Source organism: Centropristis striata, chromosome 1, assembly GCF_030273125.1.
Source record: "Centropristis striata isolate RG_2023a ecotype Rhode Island chromosome 1, C.striata_1.0, whole genome shotgun sequence".
Taxonomy (NCBI): domain Eukaryota; kingdom Metazoa; phylum Chordata; class Actinopteri; order Perciformes; family Serranidae; genus Centropristis; species Centropristis striata.
Genome location: NC_081517.1, coordinates 33,620,344 through 33,642,033, shown reverse-complemented (window position 1 = coordinate 33,642,033; position 21,690 = coordinate 33,620,344). Strand labels below are relative to the sequence as shown.

At 40.5% G+C, this 21,690-nt stretch overlaps 1 protein-coding gene across 2 annotated transcripts in view; it reads left to right on the top strand.

Moving 5' to 3' along the window:
• Positions 1 to 21,690, top strand: part of plppr2b (phospholipid phosphatase related 2b) — a 69,100-nt gene that overhangs the window by 23,895 nt on the left and 23,515 nt on the right. The window contains exon 6 of one of the 2 annotated variants that reach the window (XM_059339499.1): positions 12,217 to 12,405. In XM_059339499.1, the coding sequence (XP_059195482.1) occupies positions 12,217 to 12,405 (189 nt within the window). Of the gene's footprint in view, positions 1 to 11,872; positions 12,406 to 21,690 lie in introns of those variants that run through there. The other variant, XM_059339507.1, reaches the window with a different exon arrangement.

Here is a 21,690-nt window from a genome sequence, read left to right as displayed (position 1 = left end):
GTTCCATCATCTACATGTGATTTATGCAGATGAGTGTATGTATGCCTGTGTGTGTTTGTTCTGTCGTGGTTTGTGTTTTTCTGACTGTGTGTGTGTGTGTGTGTGTCCAGAAATCAGACATTAAGTTGTTGTTTTTTTAATCATCTGCTGAAAATCAGAGAGATGAAACCTCAAACTGCTGTGAAATATTTACCCGCTCTAATCATGTGACCGGGCGTGATTATGTGAGCTCATCAGGAAAGCAAATCACACGAAAAGCAGGAGAGGTGCTGCAGCCTTGTCTCATACTAATTTACAGAGCTTTTTTTTGTGCTGAACACTGTGAGGGTAGTCGTCTGGAACCAACCTGACACTAATGAAAAGAGCGTTGCTGTTGGTGATGGCACGGATATGTTTTTAGTTTGTCAATTAATTTGAGGCTGATTCATGAGCACGAACAGATTTAGTACAATAGGCTGTGGAGAATCGTGTTGATCTGAGAAGCAGAGATCTTTATGTGCAACTTGTTACTGTCAGTCCTGCATTCATAAGCAGTACATAAACACACAGTATGATACTATATAACACACTTAATGTGTTAATCACATTGTAACACACTATAAAAGTGTCAGGTATAAGTTTTTTATGAATAACTCCTCCAGGCCTTTTGTGCAGTGAAGAACCAACGTAGTCTTGTAAACCGTTTATTGAGCTTACAGTGTTAATGGGGGTTAGATTACACTCACCGGGGCATTCTGGGTTCTTAAACTTGTTGAGGATTAGGATTGAGGAGTGAGAATTGTTAAAGTAAGAATATCTGCATAAGGGTGGGCACTATTCCTTGGAAAATCAATATCGTGAACAGGCAGGGCCAACAGTTTCACAGGCATACATACAACATACGTTTACATGAGAAGGAATCTCAAATACAGAACATTTAAGTAAAGTGTTTCTCAGTATCAAGAAAAAGGACAGTTTTTTAGTCTAGGGTGCTATCTAAACACTCTTGAAACACAACTCTAGACCTTGAAATTACGAGCAATGCATACGCCAAAATGTAATGTTTTGTCTTTCCCTATGTTTACGCATTGGGGTTATTATGAATGACGAGGAGTATGAAGCACGAAAAACAAACCCCAGACTTTTACCCAGGAGAATGGGGTTCTTGTCTCATGTGCAATAAGATCTCCAATCTAAATGTCAGAATAGACTGCTTGTCAATACCGCCCATCACAACACATATGAGTGTTTGTCAAAACGAGCATTTTGCAGCTCATGGTACAGCAGATCGTTCTAAAAATAGCACACATGTCATTATACATACACGTACCGTTCGCGGTTGTAAAAAAAGGCTGCAGTTTTGGTGAATTTAGGCTACAAGCTTGGGGGGGGGTATGTAAGTAAGTGCAGGTAGTTACGAGGGTGACTAATTATGCAAAGTTATGTAAAATAACGTAAGTTACGTAAAAAGTTATTTTCTTTTGTTTTCACATGTGACAGGAACCCCATTCTCCTGGGTAAAAGTCCACCATTAGCTCTAATCCTACAAAAAGTGGGTTTTTTTTTAGCATAAATTCATGGAAAGAAGATCGTCTGTGCTAATGCCCCGGATGTTTTTTTAATTAGCCCCGAATATTAATTTTCAAAATATATATATATATGTGTTATTTTTATTTATTTTTTTATTTTTTTAAGATCACATTCTCAAACTATGGTTATCTTATGTTGATGCTTCGATAAAACAGTGTTTTTGACAGGTTTGAGTAACAATTATTTAATTTTTTTAAAAAGCCACTAGGCTCCTTTTGCTTTGGCACACAAGTGGTTAACACCTCCAGGTCGCACCTGACGTCATTCACCCAAAACAGCGGCGTCAGGCAGCAGGCACACTTGACAACAGCAAGCTGTTCAGCTGAAGTGTAACAAGATATCATGTCACAAAAAAGATTCCCATGTTTTTCCCCCCAAAAGTGGTCACCAATCAATGAGGTAATGAGAATAGAAATATAATAAATAATATAATAATAAAATAGAAATTATGTAAAAATGTATAATTTCGAAAAGAGTGTTGCAGCTGGAACTACTAGAGGGAAGTAGCTAACGCTAGCTAGCTAGCAGCTAGTTGATATTACATGGGAAAAAAACCATCTTTTATTATTAGCATCTGTCTGTAAATGCAATTGTAGTGTGTGAGAATTGTGTACCTAAAAATAATTAAGCTTCTAGACTCTAGAAGAAGCCCAAGCTTAATTATTTTTAGGTACACAATCTATGAATCTAGAGGGGAAAGTAGCTAAAGTTAATGTTAGGCTGTAACGTTGAACCATCTTGTTTATTTTCTTTTTCATGCATGATTGCAGCTAGCTAGCAGACAGGGATCCTGCACAGCCTGCCTCTTTTACTGTAGCTGCTAATGTGTTAAATGGAAAAACAGTGTGTTGTTACCTAGTTAGCTAATGTCAGTACAAGGGTGCAAACTAAATTCAAAATAGGTAATTCATTTGATGATCCGGTTATGGGATTGCATCGTTTTCACCGGTGATATGACAGGTTTGCAGTGCACCCCTGTACTTAACCAATCATTCGTCTCTGAATGTTAAATGGTAAATGGACCTGCACTTATATAGCGCTTTTCTAGTCGCTTTGCAACCACTCAAAGCGCTTTACTCTACAGACCGCGCTCATACACACACACATTCATACTGGTGGCAGAGGCTACCCTAAACGGTCCCACCTGCCACCATTGGGAATTCATTCTCACACCGATGAACGCAGCATCGGGAGCAATGTGGGGTTCAGTATCTTGCCCAAGAATACTTCAACATGTAGGCTGCCATGGACAGGGATCGAACCACCAACCCTTCGATCGGTAGGCAACCCGATCTACCAACTGAGCCACTGCCACACCCAAGAATGCAAGTGTAGTGTGATCGGCTTAATTCTTCTGGGCTGAGCCCCGGATGTGTCAAAATCCTAGAGACACCCCTGCTATCATCTTGAACCAGTCTGACCATTCTCCTCTGACCTTTGGCATCAACAAGGCATTTTGCCCCAGAGAACTGCCACTCACTGGATATTTTCTCTTTTTTGGACCATTCTCTGTAAACGGTAATGGTGTTTTTTTTTGTGAAAATCCCAGTAGATCAGCAGTTTCTGAAAAACTCAGACCAACACCAACAATCATGCAATGTTCAAAGTCACTTAAATTATCTTTCTTCCTCATTCTGATGCTCGGTTTGAATTACAGCTGCTCGTCTTCACCATGTCTATATGCCTAAATGCATTGCTGCCCTGTGATTGGCTGATTAGATATTTGTGTTCATGAGCAGTTGAACAGGTGTACTTAATAAAGTGGCCGGTGAGTGTATGTACATGCTATACATATGTCATTTGAACAAATAGAAGGATATATGATGTAGTTTCATTTGGTTTTGTGTATGAAGATGCATATTATATTTCTGGATGTTTGACTGATTGCAGTGTATTATAAATCCATGCAGGGCCACTTGTTGGATGATATAAATATAAACTAACTAAGACATCCATCAAAATGTCAGTGTTGCTTTCTCTCTCTGCTGCTGTGTGCAGTGACACAGCCCTCACCTAAGTGTAAAAAAGGACACGGGCGCTCAATCAGACTCATTCATACGATACTTTGTTCTCATTCAGGAACACATCAGACATTTTGAGAGCAAAGCGAAGCAGCGTGTCTCCTGTTCACCCCGAGCCGTGTGACATTCGTCGTCTCCCCGCAGGGTGCTGTCATCTCAACACCAGCCTCCATCCACACATTCTCACCTTCTGTAAACATGTTTGACTTTATCAGTTGACTTTTCTGCCATCTGGACGCTCCACACAGGCCGCGGGTAGACATGCAACACTTATGTGCAAGCTCACAGTTTGGCCCCGGGAGACATTACTGATGCCCACATCTATTTCCACCGCCCTCTTCCCGTCACATAACACATTGTTATTGTCACATTTTATGTTCCCCTTTTCTGGTTAAAGGGTCTTTGAGGGCAGGAGATTTTCCTCTGTTTCTGTCAGATCAGGGCCGTATTAGTCTCTTTGATTTTCTTATTTTTAGTCCCTTTGAAGTACAGAGGTACAGGCATTAGGTCTCAATTACACGGCTGATGAGTCCTTTTAGTTTAGTGGGTCAGCTAGAAAGAGGTCATCATCCTAAATGTGCCTTATTTTATCAACTCTGGTTTTATCCCGAGACTAAATGTATACTGACGGATTTCAGTAGCTAGAGTAAATTGGGTTTCATTGCGTAACTGTGTAATCCCTCATTTTTCACGCCTGTCGCTGAAGCCACACCAGATTTTTAAGTTGCGAGCTGGCAATGCCAAATACGTGTGAATCATACAAAAACCCATTTCTGCACTTGCACGATCTGGTTTGTAAGACAAAAGGGCAGAAAGCATTGAACCTTTACAGATTGTGTGCGTTTAATTATTACAGTCAGTGTGACAAACATTCTCTACTTATAGTCAAAGAAAAACACGAAGCTGTAAAATTGGTGTCTTAGTTTTCACACTTCAGTTGATTATTTTTTAAGGCTGTTTATGTTTGAGTGGGAGTTTGTGATCCACAATCCTTTGAAACCTCTTTGTATGTTGTACCTTCATAAATGCAGGACCGCTTTCTTTTCTTAGCTCTTGAAAAGTATGCTTCTGAAGATTCTTTTAAACATATGTGGTCACAAGCAATTGTCTTTATTGTTGGACTGTTGCACAACTGATTTCAAAAAGGGAGAAGGATAAGAGAGTGTGATTTGTTCGATGAAGAGGAGACAGACGGAGTTGGTGTCTGATACTCTGTGAGGTCTTAATCTCAAACTGCCAGATCTTTTGAGATGAAACAGAGTTAGAGAGAGCTGAGGGGCAAAGTCTTAAATTATATTAAAAAACCAAGGCCTTTTCTGTCATTTCACAAGAACTGATGAACCAGATTTAATACTTGCACCAACTGAACTACTCAAACTGATAATGTTCCCATTCAGGGTCAGATATGTCAATTGTACATTGTCCTTGAGTGTTTGAAAGGCGCTTCTAAATAAAATCTATTATCATTATCATTATTATTATTATTATTATTATTATTATTATTATAAACTTTGTGTCATTCCCACTTAAACTTTCAACTACTTACACACAGACACAAAGCAATCTTTTTAGTTTCTTCTTTTTTGGTGGGATGCAGTAGTGTTGGGAAATTGTCTGTTTTCAGACCAACAAGTCTTTCAGCACATACAAACACAGGTTATTACTACCCTTCAATATAACCCCTAACATTTCCTAAATTAGGGCCTGTACCAGTGGTGGGAGATCAACATGTCCTCATACCTTAACATCACAGTCGCAGTTCGGTTAAGTCTACAAAAAGATATCATGTTTTAGGTTTAAAAAAGTATATTTGTTACGTAAATAACCTTACGTACCAAAGTCAGCCTATGTAAAGTACATAAATTGACTTTTGGTTTCTCACAGTGGTGTCCTGGGTCAAAATCCACACATCCACCCCGACGATCTTCCCCCGTTGTGGACTTTGTCACTCTTTCTATAACATGACCTGACTCTCTCTACTGCTCATGTCATGATTATTACAGCCACTAGAGTTCGCCACCCAACAATAAATGTAAATATTGGTTTTAATAAGTTGACAAAGTAACTATTTGGTCATTTCTGGTTCAGATGGTCTCTTTCAGACTGTTCTGTGCACAAAGATCTCTGAAACACAATGCGTCTGAGTGTAGGAGGGATCACCTGCGGCCTCAGCAAACGCTTCATCTAAGCTGATACACATGCATTGCATATACAAGGACAAGAATAAACTGCACAGCAAGAACAATCACACAATCATGTGATAGTCAATCAACTGCTGTCTGGTTATATATTGTAGAGGTTGAGTGACAGAGTTTTGCATCTGTAGACTTAAATATGAAACGATGTGCAGAGAACAGTCCGAAGCTTCAGCTGTGTTTAGGGTAATTTTTTCAAAATGATTTTCAGTGGGATTATCAGTACCAGCAGCCACCTACACAAATTTGTATTTTCTTTACATTGTCGAGGAAGCAAAGCTCTCGAGCAGCCAGTGTAATTAAATCGCCAGTTGGGCCCTTCTTGTATTCCTGCTTGAGTTTCTGCTTGTTTGTCTTAATTCAGAAATATGATTATTCTGTAAAGATGCTAAATTAAAGTCCATATTCTTTACTCTACAATTATGAGGAAGAACGAAGAAGTGAGGTAATAGCAGGTTTGAGACGAGGTCGGTATCGGTCAACAGAAGCATTGGTCTTTAGGACAGAGACTGCTGTTCAAAAGGTCCCCTTAACTTTACAAAATGATCATATTAAGTCAAACCATGATGTTTCCCTAATCGGAAATTTGTACATAAACCTGACCAAACGGTCACAATATTGTTGTCACGTCATAAAATGTATTCATTTTTCAACATTGATTGAAAGTTTTGTTGTCCGGCCAATAGGAACATCAGTTTTTCTAGAGGGGATGGACAAATATTGGATCTTGTTGTTTATTTAGGAGGAATTGTGGATAATGTCACTCTGATGGTGGTTTTATTTTATTTTTTTAAATGTCATGTCCGAAGACACGCATGCTGCTCAAAACAGCACCTTGGTGGTAAAATAAATATATGTTAATGGCAGAATTATTTATTGTGCACTGTGTGTATCTCTACGGGTTTTATCAATAGTCAATGATGCAATTTATTACCATATGTGCTTTATCTTGAACCCTGTCTGCAAACCAGATTTCCCAAACGTTCACTAAAGATTCGGATTGAGCTGAGAGATCACTAAGAGTAAATCTGGAACAGACAAGAACCTTAAAACCAGTTAAAGTCAAATTAAATTAAAAGTTTGGCATTACAACAGGAACATCCCGCTTTGAGATGTTTCTTCATCAAAAAACCTATTAAATCACTTGTTTTGAAAGGGGCGGGAGTTGATGTGTCTGAAGTCTGAGTGATAATAAGAAAAGAGATTGAACGAGTGAGGCCGGGACGTGAGCACGAACAAGATGAACAGTCCTCTAATTGGAGGTGACGGGCGACAGACTGAGAATGATGGCTTCTCAGATGTTATTTCAAAAAAGAATTTGTGTGTCAGGTAATTTAATCAAGATTGGGGTTTTTAGGGGCAAAAAAAAAATCAGATTTTGTCTGTAAGAAATTAATATTAAAAAATGTGTACTTTCTCTGACTTAAAATCACTTTAAGATAGCTGCCAAGTGACGTGTAACAAGTAACAGCTTGTGTGGCGTCGTGTGACAGAATGATTTCGGCCCCTCTTGACCCTCTGTGACCCTCCTGCAGGTGCAGTTTGTCAGTAGTTTGATACTGCACATGCACATTATGCAAATGATATTCCAAGGTGACCTGTGCAGGATGTGTGCTAATTAGAAACCATCAATTTGAAGTAGCTTTGACCTTTATTAATATTTAGACTGGCTGGCTGTGGCTGCAGAGTGTACAGGAAGTTAGTTATTTGTTCATGTGGGAGGGAAGGGAGATGAAATGTCAAAGATCTCAAAGCTGTATTTTCTCTTAACGAGACGTTTGATGACTCCATTTACTACTTTTGTTCTTGATAAGTTTTACTCTGATAATCTTGTCCCAGAATCAATCTGAAATCTGTAACTTGTGTTTTCTCATGTATTATTTCACACACTTGGTCGTTACATCTCGCAGAATGACAGTGTCGTCGTTAAGCGCAGCCAATTTTAATGCTCTCGTTGTGCAAAAGTGGATGCAGAACGACATGTATAATCTCCCAGGGAGTTATTTTCCGTAGTTGTCTTCAAATGTTTGTTTAAACTTTGATGGGTGTTCGTAGACCTCCCTCCCTCGCTCGCTTCCTCCCACCTTTCTACACCTCCCTCCCTCGAGCCTTCTGTAGCTCGGCGAGAAGAGAGGAATGGATGATGGTGGAGAGAAATGTTCAACACAGCGTGCCTGTGTCAGAGTTCCTCCTCAAACACGGGAATGCACCCACACGCCTGCAGACATATTCGAACTCACACACCCCCTCACTCAAACACACAAAGAACATGTAGATGGAAAAGAACATGGAAAAAACATGGAGCTGCTTGATATTCTTGGACCATATATAAAAGTTGTATGCAACATTTAAAAGATGTTTGCATGATCTGCCAGCATGTGTGTGTGTCTTTCTGCGTCCCTCATGATTTTGCTTATACGGGCCTCGGGTGTGTGCGTGTTGTCACTGCATGCATCGTCCCCCCCGGGTTGATTGCTCCTCACCGGGGACCCTCAGTGCAAAAGACGACGTCTGCCACAAACAAATTGAAGTAGATTGCACATTGCCACGGGAAAGTACAGATCAATTATTTGATTTTGCGATTCATAAAGGGAATCATCCGCAGATTTTCAGTGACTGCAGAGGAAACAGGAAAAGGAAAGTTGCAGAGGAGCAGATCTGACAGCGGAGCAGAGCGTGTAATGTAAGGAGTTTGAATTAGGTCACCCTCTCTCTCTCTCTCTCTCTCTCTCCCATGTTCATTATCACTCTTCAGTGTGTAATAAAGCTGAAATGTGTTACGTGTAACAAGTCCCCCCTTCCCTTCCCTATAGCATTCGTCCAAGTGGGCTCTCTGTCACTTTGCTGAAGAGGATAAACATGTTGGAGGAGGTTCTCAGTGGCTTCTCACTTGTTCAGCTATCTGCCGCTCTGACACTTTTCCTGTTTAGTGCTGTCGAGCATTAAGAGGATGTCATTTTAAATAAATAAAAACAAAATCAGCTCAAAGACGGATAAGATGTTGTTAACTTTGAATGCTACATTAATCCTCTAGGACACGTAAACACCACAAACTTTCCAGTTTTTGACACGAAAAGGCAAGTTAACAACTGTGGATGTTGTTGTAGTCACATTTTGGGAAATATGCTTGTTCGCTTTCTACTCTATTGTGAGATGAAAAGGTCACCCAGCATTCCAGTCCCCATACTGTAGTAGTCTTTAGTGGGCTCGAAAACAAATCAGCATGTCCCAATACATTAAGTCAGTATGCCAAACATACCAGGCTGTCCTACTGAACCCAATCACATCAAGCCAGCATACCTGACCTACAACCCTCTGCACAGCATGTATAAGCAAGAGGGTCAAAGTTCAAGGAGCATGTTTTGATTAAGCAGTATATCCCAGTATGAGTACTGCATACAACAGTGTATACTGTGAATGGGCAGCTGCAATACTAAAAGGCATGTGATCTGTAACTTAGCATGCATTTGTATACAGATTGGACAAATTGATATGCTTTTTGGTGAGCTTTAGGGGGGTTAGTGGGCAGATTTTTCTGCTATTTGACAGAGTAGATAGGTTTGCTGTCTTTTGCTAAGCTAAGCTAATGGACACTACACTCTTGTTAGTGCACAGACATGAGTGTGGAACTGATTTTCTCATCTAACTTTCAGTAAGAAATCAAATTTTGTAAAGTGTATTTCCCAAAATGTCAAGCCTTTGAAGACTTCACAATGTCAACATTGCTAAAATAACATTATCAAGAACTGCAGGAACCTCATTTCTCATTAGTTTGCCACTAGAAGTTTGTGGTGGTTTCTGTTTTTGCAGAGACCTTTTTTCTGTATTTTTCTATTTTCTTGTCTTTTTTGCTATGTTTCTGGGCGTGCCATGATTCTGTAATCAGGCTTGGGAAGCTCCACTACATTTCCATGTATATTCGGCCAATTAGCTTGCTTGACTGACGATCCCTAAACTCACAGGCTAATTAGAACCAGTCATGCAACTATTACCTATTAGCAAGATATCTCACCACTCATTTTCCCACAGGTAGTCAGGTACACCTCTCTTGAGTCGCTGCTGTATGTGGTGTATGTATGTGACCCTTCTGGTGTCATTTAGCCATGGAGGAGGGGACTTTGAATATTGAATTTTCAAATCCTACTCATTGTGCTGTCAAACAAAGAAGGTACAAAGCATTTTAGCGAGCTTTTGAGGCACTCGTAGGTGGATCCTATACCCTTTGATAGGGTAAAACTTACTGTTTCTCCCAGTTTCCAGTCTTTATGCTAAATTAAGCTAATCGACTCCCTGCTCCCACTCCCTGAGTTAATCCACTGACAGAATTTTCTCACCTAACTTGTAACAAAGTGAATTGTCTTAAGCATGTTTCCCAAAACATCAAGCTATTCCTTTAAAGCTTATACTGTATACTACCATATACAGTCATGTAAAAAATTATTAGACCACCCTTTTTCTTCAGTTTCTTGTTCATTTTAATGTCTGGTACAACTAAAGGTACATTTGTTTGGACACATATAATGATAACAACAAAAATAGCTCATAGGAGTTTAATTTAAGAGCTGATAACTAGACATTTTCCAAGAAGAAAACAAGGGTGGTCTAATAATTTTTTCCATTACTGTATATATGTGTTTGTGAACTAAATGTTGAGATAAGTGCATTTAAGGCAAATGCCCACAGTCCACCATTTTCAAATGTTTTCCACACAAAATACAAAGGCTCTGAATATAGTGACAGTGAAAGGTCTTTTCATATATTTTGTGTCCGACTGATGTTGTTTGCTAATGAGCATCACCTGTTCCTCTTTGTGAAAACGCTGGTTATCTTAGACTTTTACACGTGTCTGCTTTCTGACTAAATTGATCTAAACCTGAGTCTTGTCAGGCATGTCAGCGTTAGAGCACTCAGATGTTTTTCACCGCAGACATTTTGACCTGTCATAGCAGAAAGAGCACAAGTGGAACTAATCACAGAATTGATGTCTCCTTTCCAGCAATTACTGCAACACAATGCACTAATCCCTCTTCTGATTAGTTACACCTGTGATAGACAAATCAAAACGTCTGCTGTGAGAAAGCTTCATTCTGCTCGACTCCTTGCTTGATGTCTGGCTTGGACATGTCTTTTTTTTTGTTAGTGCTATTAATTTGGTAACTTACAATGGTATTTTATTAACCTTTAATACTACACATGTTGTAACCCCTTTAAGGTAACAGAACAATTGTGAACCAGCAGCTGCTACTGTGCTGTTTTCTTTCCTGCCTCAAACCAGCTCAGCCTGCCAGCAGAGGCTCCTCATGTTTTGGTGCTGATAAATTTGTCCTTCACACACAATGGAAGTTCATCTCGCAAACATTCAGGCTGCAGATTATGATACAACTAATCAGCAGCTCACTATATTTAAACCCACATTCCTTTTTTTAACTTGTTTCAGGCCTATTCCTGCCGGGGAAACAAATATTGCACACACCCCCAGTTTAGAGCTAGAGAAGCTTACTATGCAGTTGTAAATGTGTTTTTTTCCTGTAGGGAACTGGGCAGAGGAGTTAGAGTGCTGTTTACTGGAGTATAAATAAATAATTAGTACTTCTGTACTGTGCATCTGTCTCATCTGTGCAAAGAATAGCATGTTTTTCTATGTTTACCATCTCCCCTTGTATTCTCTCTCTCTCACATCCAATCTGTTATAAATTGCTAATACATTTTTATTATCAAATACCCTTTTTAAAAATTCATGAAGGTCACATTTTATGCTTCATGGCTTGTGCTTTGCATACAGCTGGTGTTTTAAATGTGTGGTACACTAACGATTTAAGTTATGCAGACAGTCACATACATATATAATTCTTCTGGTCCTGCCCTTTGCTTTTCTAAGGGTTGTTTTCTCGCTCACTTGCTGCCTCCTCTTGTCCTCTCAACGGCTCTGCTCTTCTTCACCCCATCTGTGTCTCACCCTCCCTCCTCTCTCCCATCCTTATTCAGTTCTTCTCTTCCTCCATGCAGCGTTATTTTCTTTGATCGGTCTCCATTTGTTTCTTTACCCTCCCACTCTGCATACTGACACCGCTGAAGGGATCTCTCTCTCTCTCTCGCTCTGTATCTCTGTCGGTTCTCTCTCGTTCCCCCTTTCTCTATCTGTCTTTCTCCTTATTTGTCTCCCTTCTGTCTCTATCTCTACCTCCCTCCCTCCCTCTCCCTCTCATCCTCATCCCTCACTATCTCTCTACGCACACTTGATTCATTTTACACATTACGGAAGCATCCATCATTTTGCTCTGTGAAGGGAAAAAAAAATCTCCTTTTTCTTTTTTATCCGTGACAATATTTTCCACTTCTCTCTTTTTCTCCGGCTGTCTTTTCTTTCCCCAACTCCTACACTCTGCTGTGGATCCAATCCTAAAGCTGGAACCAATATGTTTTATTTCCAGCTGGTCATCATGGCAGGGACTGTGCTGTTGGCGTACTACTTTGAGTACACGGACACGTTCCCCGTGCACATCCAGGGCTTCTTCTGTTTCGACAAAGCCTACTCCAAGCCGTACCCGGGACCGGAGGACAACAGCAAGGCACCGCCTGTCCTCGTCTACTCCCTAGTCACCGCCATCCCCACTGTGACGGTGAGTCTGTGCTTAAACTTCTAAAAAAAAATCCACAGGTGCTCATCATGCACACACACTGCTGACAGATGAGAATCCCCTACATGCATACATACCCCAAACACACACACACATATAGGTCCTCCTCATCTGCACGTGGTGTTTGTAGATTGAAAGAGGGGAGAGCTGTGTAGGTGTGTATCCTCGTGGTCTCACTGCTCCGTTTGTGTGGATGCGTTCGCTGTCATCACCATGGCAACGGGCACTATATTTGTCCTCCATAGAGCAGTCAGAGATAGCTACTGTGTACAGAGAGTCTGTCCTTATTTCAAGACTGCACAGTACTAAAACAGAATAAAAAATCAGCTCTAAATGGCTTCCCCTATTTGTGCACAAGGGGAGGCATAGTTTTCGGTATTTTAGCCAGACCGTTTTCATCCCAGGCTTTAAAATGCATCGTGAAGCAGCTTTTAATAATTCAGCATCTATACAGAATTGCAATTTGTAGGTCACTAGTTTCTGGCACCATGCAGCGAACCAAAAATAAATATTCAACTGTTTGATTTTTTTTTGCAGTTTCATTCAGTTTTCACTAAAAAGAATATTGTAAGACACAGTTATTGTTATGAGTCCAGAATAAACCATACTTTCTCGTCACTAACAGTGGGATATAATTAATGATGAAACATAGCTTCACATCCTCATCAAAGCTCCATCTCCATGACTGTCTGTCTTGTCCCTCAGGGCTTGTCTCTTTGATGTCCTACAGTTAAGTGGCGTTACGACATGGCTGCCTCTGAGCCACATATCAGGGCAGCACACACAAACACACACACACACACACACACACACAAACACAAGTACGAGCATAAACACAAGCAGATGCACATAATAACACGTATAGATACAGAAAGTCCTGGGTCATTTTCTCGTGTACAGACGAGATTAAGCCAATCTCCTCCTCTGTCACCCCATTTTCCTCTTTTCTCAGTTTGTCACTATTGAAAGACCTGTTTAAGGGTATCATTCTGAGACTTATTCTGTGTGTTATTTATAGTGTGATAGGAGGTTTCAATCCTACCATTTGAAATTTGGATACAGCAGTATTTATTGAGTTTGGATCTGAGATTGTGTGTATAGAGAGACACATTGCATCTAACACAATTGCACACACATGCACAAATTAACACATACTGTGGCAGATGCGCAGGTGCACTTTGTATGTGTTTATTTGTGTGTTTGTTTGGAGCCTAACATGCGCTGGACTGGATGGGGGCTGTAGGCAGCAGGGTATGCGAGGTGTGCAGAGTGGGAGCAGAGTGGCGTGATTTTGCCTGGAGTGTGAAGCGGCTTTTTTGAAAGTCAGAGCATCTGTGTTCTCTCTCGCTCCAAGATACCGCTCCATCCCACGGGCCTCTGTTCAGATACAATAAAAAAAGATATTCATCTCCCAGTTCTCTCAATTTTGACTCAGACTTTTAGCCACGAACAGAAAAATGGATGAGTTTCTCAACTGACATATACCGACTTTGCGTCTCTGTGTGTGACAGCTCAAACTGACTTTTAAATTTACCAGAAACTGCACAGGTTTCTCTTTTTTGCCCCTTTCTCTCTTCCTGCTGCTGTCTCTTTGTATAATGATGGGCAGGCATAACACTCAGGCTTTTCCATAGCTACAGTCTTCTGAAGCTTACAGGATCTAAAATCTTTCACAAGCTTGTACAACCTCGATTCCAAGTTGGGACTCTGTGTGAAACCTAAATATAAAACAGAATGCATCAAATTCAGAATTCAGAGTGTAAATAACACAAAAGTTTATCAGTTTGAACAGAAAATATATTGTCTATGTACAGTTGTATTACAGCTTATATATTGTCTTTGTATTGTTATCAAAACAGAATGAACAAATGATTATATAATGTTATATATAAGCTTGATGCAACACTTTGTGACCTTAATACAATTTTCTTTCCGTCAAATACATTTACAACTCGGAAGAAATAATCTTGAAGGGCCACAGATCTGGAATGAGAGTCAAGTCAAGTAAAAATCTGTGTGTTGGAAAAACTGGACATCATACCAGCAACATTACACCTTTCACAATAGTTTTAATGTTCATATGTGTAGAATATGTCACAGGCATTAAAAGATATATGTTTAACTCAACATTTCCCGTTTCTGTTTCAAAATAAAGCCATGTAGCATTTCTGTGGACATAATCGGTTTCATTTGTTAACACAAGGCTTTTATTTTGAAGTGTATGCAGGACCGTGTTTAATTGCACAGCTCTATATATTAGTAGAGTACCTTCTTCTAACTGCAAAACTACAATGATAAAAATTCAATTATACATTCTATCATTATCAAAGGCAAACTCAATGTAGATGGCAGGTAGCACCAAAGCAGTGCAGCAGCAGAAACGCTGTCTTTGTAGACACCGCTCTGTTTTGACCCACAGCAGTTCAATGAGGCTTCTGTGACGCAGTGGTCCGGGCCTTAATGTGAGTCAGGTCCAAACATTGCTTGGTCATATACTCCGCGTATCCCAAGTAAACCCATCCTTACTGGTAAATAAATCCACCACCCCTGTCTGTAGTGCAAACTTTTTGTAATGAATCTGTGGTTTTTGTAGCCTAATCAGAGATAACGACAATTACATCATCAGGGTTATTTTCTCAGATTTGACAAAACTGTCCTCAGAGCAACAGAAGACATCAGACAGTGAGAATCAGGCTGAGTAGTGCTCACTATGAAGAGTAAAATCAGTGCAGTGCCTCTAGAAACATCTTTGCCTCAATTTGTGCCTCCTTTAAGTGGATTTTAAATATTTGTTGAGAATGCTTGAAGTGTAGTTCACTCCACTAAGAGACTGTGGCAGCCGATGCCCAACCTACACTTTCCACTCAAGGCAAGTGGGGTATTATGACGCTTTTAAGTTTCCCACATATACAGTACATATTACAGCACATTTCACTGTAGAGGTAGAGCTTTGATTGCCATCAAAGTCTGTTCAATGAGAGCTGTTGACCCCAAAGTAGTCTGACTCACAGGATGTAGGCTGTGGATGTAACTCGCTATTGGCCGCCTTTTCCAGACAGCATTCTCCTCCTCTTCCGCTATCTACAAATTACCGATCACAACCTGAAATAATATCAACCTCCCAGCTACTGTAGCAACTTCTGAAAGTGATTTGGTACATCTTTTATCTCTGCATGTGGCCATTGTGGAGACTCTAATGTCCAGCAAGGTTGCAAAGACCTAATTGTATTGAAGTCTGCCTCAGTAAACATTTTACAAATGCGTTTATGAGTTAATGAGTTTAACTGCTAGTTTTATGTCTTTTGTTTCTTCTCATTTTGTAAATCTTGGTCCTATTTAGAGTAAAACAGATGATAAGGCAGGGAATGCTTTAAGACGTGGCTGCTTCGACACTACCATGGTACATTGTGTGTTTTCAGTGCATCAAAGGTCACTGTATCATTTTTTTATGTCTTGTCCAGTGGTTGGTTCTACTAAAATACTCTCTCAGACCCTGCAACCACACTCTGTCTGATGGAGGCATCTTAAAACAAGTGCACCTGGAATTTTGCGACCTTTGTGAACCTTTTGTACTTTTGGGTGAAACAACTATGGTGTTATTGTCAGCAGCAATACAATGTTGTTGATTGTTAAAGGTAAGAAAATACACAAAAGCTTAAACAAGATAAAGCGTTAGACTCAGCAACAGGTCATAGGTCACTGAGTGAGGTGAACATTTTTATAGTACCATAATTGGGTTTTAACTGTAAACCACAGCATGTTAAAACAGAATCCAACACGTCTCTTGAGCCTGATCAAACCTTTTTAGTCATTAGACAAGTTTGAAAAGCAGCAGTGATCTCTCAGGGCTGTCGTGTCAGGCTTAATCTGTAAAATTTGAGCGACACACGTCAGAGTCGACCACATTTGAGTATTGCTGGTGTTACTGTTTTAGAATTAGAGCAGAATAAAGTGTGTGTGAGCGCAGAGAGAGACAAAGAGAGAGGAAGTGAGAGGGTGAGTGAAATAGAAGCACTTGTGTGGTGCTTGGCAAATGTGCTGTAAGTTTCAGTGGATCAGTGAAGGTAAGTGTGTGGGTGGATGACGGCGCACATCTTCTCCTCCACTGCCACTGAAAGCGGATTCTGCGTGTGCAGGTGGGAGTCTATGTGTGTGTGTCTGTGTCTGACTAGTGCTTGGATCTGAGTACTAGTCACAGTGCCTACAGGCGATCTATATGACTCTCCACAACTGTAGCTAATTCCATCTGCAAAGACACACACCTACAGTGGATAGCCTATGTAATAAATCCACCAGACGCTGTACCGGTGACATTTTGGCACTCACCTATTATTGTGGTAAGCTAGCTGAAAGAGCAGGTTAAAGTGAACTATTTGTGTGTATGTGAGGGTGTGTATTATGTAATGGAGACTGTGCTGATTGCACACTACAAACCCACCCGTCCGTCGTTACAGCTGAGCTGTGACCAATCAGAGGATCAAATGGTAATTGTAGGCTTAAGATATGGGGCACAATGTGAGCCTTCACAGCACGTGGAGACTCACACTGCGCCACACACACACACACACACACACACACACACACACAAACACACTTGTAAGCTCAAGCAAAGAGTGTATGAGGCGGTGAATGAATGACGTTTTGGGTATAGAGGTTTATTTCTCCACCTTTTTTTATGTGGGTCAGAAGAACAACGCTAAATACTTTTGCCCCCAAGAGCCCCGTTCTAATGCTGCTAAATATAAGCCTCTCAAACAGTCCAGGAAGGCAAAGAGAGGACGCTCTTTGAGAGGAGAGACAGAGTGAGATCAGAATGCAGAACACAAGGGGAGGAAGGGGAGAATGAATGAGGAACACAAAACAGAGGTACCAGAGAGAAAACACAAAACCACAAAAGACAAAATCTAGACGAAGAAAAGGGAAGTAGGGCTCTCAACAACTATTCTAAATTCAAATGTATATATTTCATTAATTTAATGTTTAATATTATGTTCATCAGACCACAAATTAAGTGTTGCCAACTATTTGACAATGCAGTAGCTAGCATGAGCTCAAAAAGACGCTTAAAGTGGCCAGATGACATCATACCCTAATTTAAAATTAGGGTATGATGATAAAATCGTCCACTCTACTCCCAGTGAGGTCGTCTATTAGCTGCATTGAGCGAGGCGTATAGAAGTGTAGCATGAAAAAATGGTGGAATTAGCGAACTAGCTTGCTAACTAGAAAATGGCAATCTGCAGATAGCAATGTGCTTTTCTACATTGTGAGATGAATGTGTGGTTGAAGCTGCAATTTGACTAATTTATCTGCTGGCTAGTTAGCTAGCTAATGTGTGAAGGGGTCCAAGGAGAGAAGACGAGGAAAGAGGGAACAAGAGAGTCCATCTAATGCCATTCAGCGACAACTAGCTGCTCCAAGATTGTTTTCTGCCGTCTGTTAAACCTTGGAAAGAGCCTTCATGCATAATGCAGCTCCGTGTGACAGAAAGATGGGGATTGGGGCAAACCATGGAGGCAGACCATATCATCCAGTCATGCCAGAGTATATTATGTGAGAGCTCTTGATACACTGGAAAAATGAATTGTGCTGTTGTTGCCGTCCTATCTTCAAAAACAGACGCTGGATGTGTCAAAGCCACATTGTGTATGGACTTTTTAATAGTCAGTATGCAGTCCAGCGTTGTGGGATGAGATGAAGAGGGACAATAGTCATAGTTGAAGAGTGGCAGATTGAAGCATTATGCAGATTTAAGTGAAAGCTGGATGCTAAGAAAGCCAATTCCCTTTGCTTTTCCAGAGGTTCAAAGGTCAGGGTGAGTTAGAGGGAAAGGAGGCATTGTTTTCAGAAATGTTGATTTTGTTGTTGGGTGTAAATGTTTACTTTACTGATGAGCAGGTGACACCTTGCATGGCAGCTTCGTACCAGTGTATGAATGTGTGAGTGTTGACTAGTGTAGTGTAAAAAGGCAATTTGAGTGATTGATCCGACGAGAAAGCCGCTATACAATTGCAGTCCATCGAAGTCCTTGTTTGTTTGATCCATCCACTCCGACCTCCTCTCTATGCTGACTTTATCACTCATTATACTTCATCACCTGGCTTCAGTCACGGCTTTTACAAACAGCCTATGGGGGAGGACTGTCTCCTCTAGTTGTCTCTGTCTCCTCTAAGATCAACACTCTCTCGCTGCCGGTCAAAGCCGTGAATTCACATGTCAAGTTCCCCATTTTCTTCTCTTCCACTGATTGTGTCGATATCTTTGAAATGGTTTATTTCAATCCAAATTTAGCTTCGACAAATGCATTGTCATGAAGCCCATAACCACGTCCTCCGTAACCAGTGTTAGTCATCCAGCTGTGGTAAAAACAGTGACGTGCGGTGAGGTTCATGGGTGGTGAGGCACTGACAAATATACGGAACAGTTTGGATTATTCCCCATTTAATCGGCAGCAGTAAACGGGTTATGTTTCATATCTCATATCAGCATTCTTTACACATACAAACTGTAGCCCATGTGACGCACATTTCATTTTAAAAAAAAACATTTTTATGGTTTATTACCCTAACTTATAAACAAAGTCCATGCACCAATCTTTCTGAACAAAAATGTCTGTTACTTTTTTGTAGAAGTCTTCCTTGTCTTCTTTCAGTTTAAAAAGTCTGTCACTTATTCTGCAGCTGTAGAGTAGCACAAGAATCTCTGGGATCACCAGTGCCCCCTACCATGTGGCAAGAGAACTGCCTGCCTCACCTAGTGCCTCTTCACTGCCGTTGTAAGATCGCTGAGCACACAAACAGATTACACACATATATTCTATACACCAGCTAAACTATGGAATGTCAGGGGGGCATATATTAAAAGTGTTTGACACATTTGGTTGGCGACAAACAGAGAGACAGTAACCTGCTGCGCAATCAAAGGCTCAAACTGCTGCTGCCGCACCGTGCGTTTCCTCCCAATATTTGAACAAGAAATGCGAAAATTCAGTGATTTTTAATTTAAAAAAAACAATCAAAATTGTTTAATTTAAATGGAAATTGGTTTATAGTTCAAACCATTTGATAAATATAACCATTTAATCTATTTGTTTATTTTGTATTTTATTTTTCCCATGATGTCTCTCCTGACCGCATGTCACTGCAGCAAAACCACAAAATCTAATCTTCTTGATTGCATCTCAGAAGTAAGAAGGAAATGTCAAACCTAACTGTAGCAAGCGACACATTTACTCTCTCTCTCTAATGTCATAAATGATTGGATTTGAAAATAGTTTTTCTTCTCTACTCCCTGCTTCGGTGTTTGAGGTAGACACTTGTGATTGGTGGTGGGAGGTTGCAGGTGAGCCCTGCTACAGCACAGTTTCCCTGCACTAAGATGGCTCCCATCATGCTCCCTGACTGCTCCATTGTTATGTAAATGTTCAGAAAATTATGTTGTTCAGAAAATCCAGGCTTTTCCTGTTCTCATTTTTCGCCTTTCTCTATTCTATATTTACCTTCTATTGTTATTGTAATCAGAGTTGTCATCTCTGACAACCTACCCAAAAGAAATCTGCTCACACACACACACACACACACACACACACACCAACGCGCCGAGACGTACAATCATACACTCCCACGTATGCACTGTGAAGTAAGGCTGAAGTGATCGTCTTCGTAGATCTCAAATCAGGCGAACTCAGGCATTTCATTCGTACAATCACCTTTTTCTACTGACATTTTGAGTTGATTGCAATTGTCAGCTGCCTTGTATGTTATCGCACAAACTGGGGGAGTGCACACACACACACACACACACACACACACACACAAACAGACTCCTTACACACATCCATCCAAAGCCCATATGCAAATTGGCCAGAAGTTTGCATAGTGTTAAGCCTTGGGACAATCCTTCATGAATAATGGAGTCACATATGACAGACCGAGGGATTGGGAAGTACCATCGAGCGGGAAAAAAATCTGTGTGTCACACTGAAACTTTTCTAACCGATTGTGAGGTGATCAGTTCCCTAGATGATTTCCTCTTCAGGGAAGATGCAGGAGAGTGGAAAAAGATGATGTTGGTGCTGTGAAAAGTCACTTGTACTCTTTGACTAAAATTAGCTAGAGTTGTCCTCCCTCGGACTGCTCTCATTCACTGTCTGTACTCATACTCATGAAAGGTGATGCACTATAATTTGTATAATCCACTTAACAATGAACTGTGAGCCAGGGCGTGCAGGGCTGCCTTAAATGAGGAAGTCAGGTGACATAGTATGAACTTTATACTATAAAGAGCGACAAAGTGTGTGTCGGGAGGAGGTTGACTTTCCTCAAGGAGAGCGCTGTTCATGTCCGTTGTTATATAACTTGTGTTCAGTAATGTGAGTTATATAACAAACGTTGCTTTAACCAAAACCATGATCATTTCCTAAACCTAACCAAGTAGTTGTGTAGTTGTCCAGTACACTGCAGGAGCTCACACAGGCTTAATGATCGCTCATGTTACTGGACATTTATAAGATAACACATGAAAAATGGTGCATAACTTGTTGTGAGTATCACATAAATCGTATATGAGGGTATACTGTCTCATTGTGTCCTATAAACCTCAAGGGCCAGATGTGAATTTAATTTGGACAGCTTGTGTGTGCTCATGAAGATAGAGAATTAGTTCACAACCACATGTAAAACTAAGACATAACTCAGACAGGTTGAATTAAAACAAAAAGTACCTTGTCTAAAGTACAGCAGAAACATTTGTGAGGGCTCTAACAAGACAAAAAGGGCAGGCAAATGGTCATCATAGACGGACAGAGAAGACGATGGCCAGCCACTATCAATGGCCCCTTCATACTATATGACTTTCAAAGTCACCACATTGCTGTACTGATCACGTTACATGACTGTCTGCTTTATAATAGAGTATCTTGAAGTTGTTGTGGTATTCAAATCACCCTCTTAGCAATTCACCCAGGAACAGAAAATGAGCAAAAATGAGGAAACTAACTGTATCAGGTTTTAAATTGTTCTTATTGGCTATGAGAGAAGTTTGAATTCTCAAAGAGCATTTTGAAAATGTGACATGATTGCTGCCATCAGCGTATTATCATTATAAGCTAATTTAATACCCATCCAGAACTGAGATGCCATATTTGGTATAATCTGTTTTACCATTGTCCAGGCCATCTGTCTGTCTGTCCGTCTATCTCTATCTCTTCCTCTGTGTGTGTGTTTGTTCGAGAGAGGAAGTCAGAGACAGAAAGAAAGAAAGGCAGAC